General features: G+C 44.7%; 1 protein-coding gene across 3 annotated transcripts in view; it reads right to left on the reverse strand.

Moving 5' to 3' along the window:
- The window catches only part of CTPS1 (CTP synthase 1), a 67,911-nt gene that overhangs the window by 42,692 nt on the left and 17,670 nt on the right, over positions 1–7,549 (reverse strand). For all 3 annotated transcript variants that reach the window (XM_023518682.1, XM_003798967.3, XM_023518681.1), the window contains exons 9-13: positions 7,117–7,249; positions 5,583–5,671; positions 4,190–4,284; positions 3,194–3,256; positions 1,524–1,567 (exon numbers count right to left, since the gene is read on the reverse strand). In XM_023518682.1, coding sequence (XP_023374450.1) covers positions 1,524–1,567; positions 3,194–3,256; positions 4,190–4,284; positions 5,583–5,671; positions 7,117–7,249 — 424 coding nt within the window. The remainder of the gene's footprint in view (positions 1–1,523; positions 1,568–3,193; positions 3,257–4,189; positions 4,285–5,582; positions 5,672–7,116; positions 7,250–7,549) is intronic.

The raw sequence follows: 7,549 nt of genomic DNA on the forward strand, positions 1-7,549 counted from the left end.
GACAGACCAACCTCACTCAAGGAGTAAGTTCTCATCCTCCAGCCTTTGCTTATAAAAGATGTTTTGTCACAGGGGCAATGTTTCCCAGGACTCATTTTTAACCTTTGTTGCAGAGGTTTGAGCCTTCATCCTGTCCTCATACCCTGCAGCCAGGTGCACCTGGTTCCTCTTTTGGTCACTCCTGCTCCAGTGCTCTGGTGGTAAATGCTGAGAGAGGCTACTACAGCAGTACCGGAATAAGGCTAGAAATGTCATAACATACCTATCTCCCCTCCCAGCCCCAGAGCTGCTCAAATGCAAGGGATGCAGGCCGGGCACCCAGCAGGAGCTTAGCAAGTGTCTGTAGAACATTGGGACATGGTACCCAGCAGGGACAGTCCAGCTCACCTTTCAGCGTGGTGCCAAGTCTCTTCAACCTCCAGAGACCTCTCTGGGCCCTACTCCCCCTCACTCAAAGCCCCACACTTCGAAACCTTGGTTCAGCCCCTTGAGCTTAGTCCCAGCAATGTTTAATTTCAGGTTGACAAACATGCTGATGCTGCCCAAGTGCTATAAGCTCAAGGACTGTGTCCACCTCTTTTAAGCACATTGTCCTCAGCGACTAGAGTACTCCCTAGCACACAGTAGGTACTCAACACTTGTTGAACACTGAAAAAAAAAAGCGCCCTTTATGTGCCTGTCACCCCTGAGCTGGGGATTCAAAAACAAATAAAGGCACCATCCCTTCTTCATGAGTCTTGACAATACAATGGGTTGGGCACCCCTAGCAGGAGCTCTAATGTGAGGTATGCAGTCCTGGGAAAGCTTGATGCCCTTAAAGCAATCATTACTAGATCCTAGCACTTCTCCAGTAACAAATCTACCTCCCAGGACTATGGCTGTGAGCACATGAATGCATACATATGGCACAGAGCAAGTGCCCAGGTGTTTCATATTACACACAGTATGGCCATGCTCCTTACAGCCGAGGGGAGCAGAGGTGGAGAATTATTTTATTCAAGGATCAGTCCCGGGTGGCGCCTGTGGCTCAGTGAGTAGGGGACTGGCTCCATATACTGAGGGTGGTGGGTTCAAACCTGGCCCCAGCCAAACTGCAACAACAACAACAAAAAAAGATAGCCAGGCATTGTGGCAGGCACCTGTGGTCCCAGCCACTCAAGAGGCTGAGGCAAGAGAATCGCCTAAGCCTAAGAACTAGAGGGTGCTGTGAGCTGTGACGCCACAGCACTCTACCGAGGGCAATAAAGTGAGACACTGTCTCTTAAAAAAAAATCAGTCCCCTCTAATTGGCTGGGCTGGTACCTGTCTTTAAAATTTTCTTTGGTAAATTGGAAAGATTAGTAAGGAATTACAAAATGAAAACTAAAAGGTTTTCCTGTCCAGTAGTTCTGAAACCCAAGACCTCGGGGTTTTCTGGAATGGACCCAAGCATCTTACTTCCCTGTCTCCAAACATCACTCACGTTCAAGTGCACCCCTTATAAATCCTTCTAAGCCCTGTGGAGGTGCAAACACTCAACTCACCACAGGATGGCTGGTCTTAGGGTCAAACTCTGTAGAATTAGCATCTAAAAAATCAAAACACTTGTGTTACAAAAACAGTTACAAACAAAACTGATTATTTAGTAGTTTCTTTGCTAAGCCCTAAATCACACTTTCCCTACTCGGTTTAGAATCAATGATTAGAACAAAAATTAGGGACAGAATCTTTAAGCTATAAAATACTCCACACACAAACACATGAATTTTTCCCATTAAATCTGTAACTCTCCAAGAAGTCAAGCTGTGCAAAATGGGGAAATCAAAACCACTGGCATAACCTTATGATTTTTATTTTATAGTTAATGTATCTTTACAACAATGTTTACACTGTCATCTTAACTTTGAGACTCCTCTCTCCAGTATGATCAAGTACTATTAATATTTCTTCTACATTTCTTTCACACTCAGGTTCTAATGTTGCCCTATTCAGTGCCTTCACTCAGTACTTGATAAAATTAACTAGTTTCAACTCAAATAATTTTTCTACCCTTTACTGAACGTACCATCTAACCACAAGCAAAACCACTGAAGACTAAAAGGCCAAAAAAAAAAAAAGTTCCTGGTACCACATCAGGGTCTGTGTGGATGCAGATATCGTTCCCCTCTAGGCCTGAACCAGCGTCTGGTCACAACTGAAGGTTAAGCTCATCACCAGGGCACCCACCCACCTGGGACCCTGACTGGGAGGCAGGGGCTTGAGTTGTGAAGGAGAGCAGGGAGCCCAGAAAGCCAGCTCTGGGGTGGCAGGTAATAAGATAGTGCCTGCCAGGACTCAGAAGCCAGAGCTGAAGGGCATGCTGCCTACCAGCCAGCCACCCCTGACCAGGGTTACTGGGGAGCAGCCTCTCAAGAGAAAATCCCAGCCTCAACTGCAACCTGGCCACTGAAGATCACTCATACTGTGTGAAGTCAGGCTGCTTTACATTCGTTCAGGTTGTACTGTTTATTTTTCATAGAACTTAGGAGGTCTTTCTGAAAATCAAGGAGATCAACTAGGCTAGCAAAGAATAAATGGACTATGGCAGAATATTCCATCCATGGTCCCAGAAAACCACTGGGCCAATACTCATAGTGTGTGTGCTCCCTCCCCTGCTGACACTGGGCTTGACCACATGACTTGCTATAGCCACTGAAGGACATTAGTAAGCTTGATGAGTGCTTGCACAGTGAGCCTGTCGTTTTGGAAGCCACTTGGTCCCCCATAAGTAAAGAAGCTTGGGCTGAATTAGTAACCAGATACCACATGGAGAAACCACTTCCATGTCCCTTCCAGGCTAAGCACACAGGCAGGAATAAGCTATCTCAGGTACAACACATGGGAGCAACAGCATCTAGCCGAGCCAACCACAGAATACTGAGACATGACCAGCGTGGCGGCTCACACCTGCAATCCCAGCACTCTGGGCAGCCTAGGCAGGAGGAACCCCTGAGCTCAGGAATTCCAGACCAGCCTGAGCAAGAGTAGAGGAGCTGGCTGCACCTCAGTAGCGAGGCAGCCTCCTCTCCAGCACACTGTGAGGTGCTGAGAGGCCAGGCCAGACCTTCTCCACAGAGAAAATCCATTGGGAAATCACCTATGATGCAAGGGGCTTCACGCCCCCCACAAAACCCAGGAGCAGGAATTACCAGACATTGCATTGACATGCATTTACCTTGCCATCCCAGCACATTTCTTGAGAATTCAACCACTGCCAACTGCATTCCTAAGCACACACCTTCCAGGAGGAGAGAAAAGGTCCATTAAAAAGGCAGCTCCCTACATTTCCTACCGGCCTGCCATGGTGTTCACAGAATTATTATCACAAACCCATAATTCTCTACTATTAACAAGCACCCTCCTGCTATTATGCTTCTCCTGTATTTGATTTCAAAAACTAAGTCTAAGCTACATGAAGATTTCAGGTTTTGCAAAGTTATCTAACTTTAGAAATAAGCAATATTCTATTCGGTACTTCAAAATGTAAGTTTCCTTACCCCCTCTAAGTTCTCATTTACTATCAATCAAGCTGCAAATTACTAAAACATACAGACAGGAGGCATCCAAAGTCATTTAGTCCAGTTACAGATGGCTGTGGTGGCAGATGAGGAGGATACAGTACACAGCTCAACTTCATGTGGACACAACCAGGTCCATTCAATGACAGGATTTCCCAGTTCATAGTGAATTCTCTCAAAATTTCATGACATCTGCATGTAGCTCATAAACATACAGTTTCCACTTTATTTTTGGAGACAAAGTCTCACTATGTCGCCTATGTCGCCCGTGGTAGAGTACTATGGCGTCACAGCTCCCAGCAACCTCAACCTCTTAGGCTTAAGTGATTCTCTTGCTTCAGCCTCCCAGTAGCTGGGAATACAGGCGCTCACCAGAGCGCCCGACTATTTTTTTGTTGCAATTGCTTAGCTGGCTTGGGCCAGGTTTGAACCTGCCACCCTCAGTGTATGTGGCTGGCACCGTAACCACTGTGCTACAGGTGCCAAGCCCATACATTTTCCACTTTAAAAGTTAATTCTCCCAAAGAGAACCAAAAAGGCTTCTACTCGGGCTGCACATTTCAGTACCTCCCCACTTTACTCATAGGCTCCACGTGGCACCTTTTCCTATTCTCTCCTCCTCCGTGTTAAGAGTGCACGACATAGCTCCTTACCCAAAAAAGGCTTTTTCTGTTTCCGAGCCCAGGCAATTGCTTGGATTTTTCCTTCTGTTCCTCGAACACCAAATCCTCCTGGAACCAGCACTCCACTGCACAACAGAACAAACCACAAGGCCACTCCCCTTTTAATTCAGTCCCGCTTATAGTAACTACCTAAGGAGCCATCCCAAGACACTGATGCCAGAGATGACTCCATCTGTTCTGGTAGTGGAACTACAACTATGTGAAAGCCTATCAGTGAGCTGTATGTAAACCCCATGAACTTAGGAACTCCATACCAAAGCATGGGCTTTCCTTAATGTAACAGGAGAAGATGCTTATTACAAGTGAAGAACGTGACAGTATACAGAACTGTGATACTGCTACAGCACTTGTCCCAGGCACACATTGTTTATTTCTTTAATATACAGGGTGGCCAAAAAGTCCATGTGCAAATTTAAATTGCACACTATTTTAAACTGTATAAGAACTTTATGGCCACCCTGTATATTAATATAAATGCAATTTATTTAAGCCTCTCGGCTTAAAGTGCTCCCCTCAGTAGGAAGGGGGCCTTTCTCTATCAGCTCAGTATGCCACACTGACCAAGAACCTCAGTATATGCACAGCTCTGTAATATTCAATAGTCCTAGTGACCTAGAAAATTCTTAACTTTTTACTATTATATATTTTTTTCTTTTACATTTTTCCTGAACATTCCAGGGGAATTTACTATTATAAATAACAGCTGCCTATGAGACTCTACTGATGGGTACTCATCAAATGTTCTGAATGAAAAATCTTTAAGCCTCATCAACAGACACATACAGCAAGCAATACCAATTCAATTAGAGCAGGCTTTCTTCAGATCAATAATGGTAAGCTTCATCTTACGTATCATAAATCATATGGTATATAGGTTTTTCAACTATGAAAGATATATTTTTTTTATTGTTGGGGATTCATTGAGGGCACAAGTAATTAGGTTACACTGATTGCATTTGTTAGGTAAAGTCCCTCTTACAATTGTATCTTGTCCCCAAAAGGTGTGGCACACACCAAGACCCCACCCCCCTCCCTCCTTCCTCTCTCTGCTCTTCCTTTCCCCCACCCCTCCCTCCTTCTTTCTCTCTGCTCTCCCCTTCCCCCACCCCCACCGTGTCATTAATTGTCATTAATTGTCCTCATATCAAAATTGAGTACATAGAATTCATGCTTCTCCATTCTTGTGATGCTTTACTAATAATAATGTGTTCCACTTCCATCCAAGTTAATACAAAGGCTATAAAGTCTCCATTTAAAAGATATTTTAACAAGTAGATTACTTGAGTACACAAAAGCATAGGACTTTGCTCATTAAAACAAACGAACAAAATGCTGGAAACTAAAGGCAGCAAACCCCACTCACTGAGCACTGCATAGCTTCTGCCAAGCTTCATGGTAGCGCACAGGCTCTTCCTGGGAGGTGCTCGGCTCCAAGTCCGTGGAATCTATGTACTGTTAGTCAGACAGCGGAGGTAAGAAACAGGCGCATTGACTCCAGGTTGCGCTTTTGTAAATCTTAAATAATATTGTTTATATTCTATCATTCTTAATTTTGGCTTTGAAGTGGTCTTATCATATTTAAATTTAATAATTAAAAAAAATTAAAACTAAGATTTTACAATACAATTTCTTTCAAAATCACTTAACTCCCAAACCTGGCTCTCTCCACTCTCCACTGGTCTGTACTAAAATCTGGCCTCAGCCAAGCCACTGCAGCAAACTCCGAGTTGTTCTCTGTTCAAGTGATCCTTTCCCAGCCCATCTCCCAGCTGCTTTTTTAAAAATGTTTTTCTACTATATTGAAGCACAATTTACATACAATAAAACACAAGCATTTTAAGCTCAGGGTAAGAGCCAGGCATGACTCCTGGTTACAGGAATCATGACTGGGCTCCTGCTGGCCTGTCTCTAAACAGTCTCCAATTCATGGTTTCCCTCCACTGGGTTCCTGACTACGCCACATCTCCAGGCTCTTGGACACGCACTGTCTATTTTGTCAGGAACGCCTGACACATGTCTACCAAGGCAGATTCATCCTCTCTCCTATGTGGTCCCTGTGCATCTAAGATACCCAGTACTCCCTGAAGGCAGAGACTGTGGACTCTCTGTTCATCTCTCAGCCTCTGCCACCTAACACATGTAGCCACAGACTAACTCCAAGTGGACAGAATCATCAAGCTCTTACTACAACCTACAAAGAAGGGACTATCACTGCAGCACAAAGAGGGTTAAGTAAGTAGACCAGGTCTCACAACTTGTAGGCAATACAGCCAGCATTTTAACTGTGGCCATCTGGCTCTGGAATCCAACCTCTTCAACACAACATTGTAGCAGAACCTGTAGAGCCGCAGGGTCATGCCCTAACATTCCCCATGACAGCCCAGACAAGAACACTGTAACTACCACTACCTGAGCGCATCCACAGTCCGGGCCCCATCTGGGGGACCGGACACACGTCTCAGAGAACCCCCAAGGCTCCATAAGGTGGATATTGTCGTTCACATTTCATAAGTGAGGTGAGTGGCACCAGCGCAGGTTCCTAAGGTAGCCCATGAGCCAACAAAGTCTCCAAGAGCTGCAAGGTGTCTAGGACAGTTACTAGGCAGTGCCATCAATATGAATCATGCAACAAGCCTTGGGTTTAGGGCCCCCCTTCCCATAGGGTAATTTGATGTGGTCATCTTTCACCCTCTATTCTAAACATGTTTCCTCTCATTATTTCTTGAAAATGATCTACTGTTTTCTCAAAGCCAGAAGCAACCACAATTTTTTAGCCCTAAAAAGAAATTCAAAGCTCCAAAACTATAAAGCAGATATATAAGCAACGTCTAGGAAAACATAACCTGCTTCCTTGCTCACCCCACCACGCCCAGTGTGCCTGCGCCAATGCTCCTTACCTTGATTTCCAATTTGTGGTTGATGGCCAGTGCAGAATGCTCCAGAGCTTTAATGACAGAGGCATAGGAGTCTGAGAACTTGGTGTATTTACCAACAAGGGCAATAGAGCAGGTCTCCAGCAAGCGGTCATACCTGTCAAACAAACATCAAGAAATACCCATTACTTAGAATGTACACAGCATCGTGAAATAATAGCCGTTTCAAAAAAGAAGAAAATATGTCCAAGAATATTATAACAAGAGGAGGTATTATCTGAGTTACGTGTGCAGACAAGTAAAGAATCACCAATTTTCAGATCAACATGGCAGGCTCTGTAAATAAAGTAGAGTTTAAAAGCTGTTAAAGGCTTGGCGCCTGTGGGCTCAAGTGGCTAAGGCACCAGCCACATACACCTAAGGTGGTAGGTTCGAATCCAGCCCAGGCCCACCAAAC

This window comes from Otolemur garnettii, unplaced genomic scaffold (assembly GCF_000181295.1).
Source record: "Otolemur garnettii isolate 467f Iridium unplaced genomic scaffold, OtoGar3 scaffold00144, whole genome shotgun sequence".
Classification (NCBI taxonomy): Eukaryota; Metazoa; Chordata; class Mammalia; order Primates; family Galagidae; genus Otolemur; species Otolemur garnettii.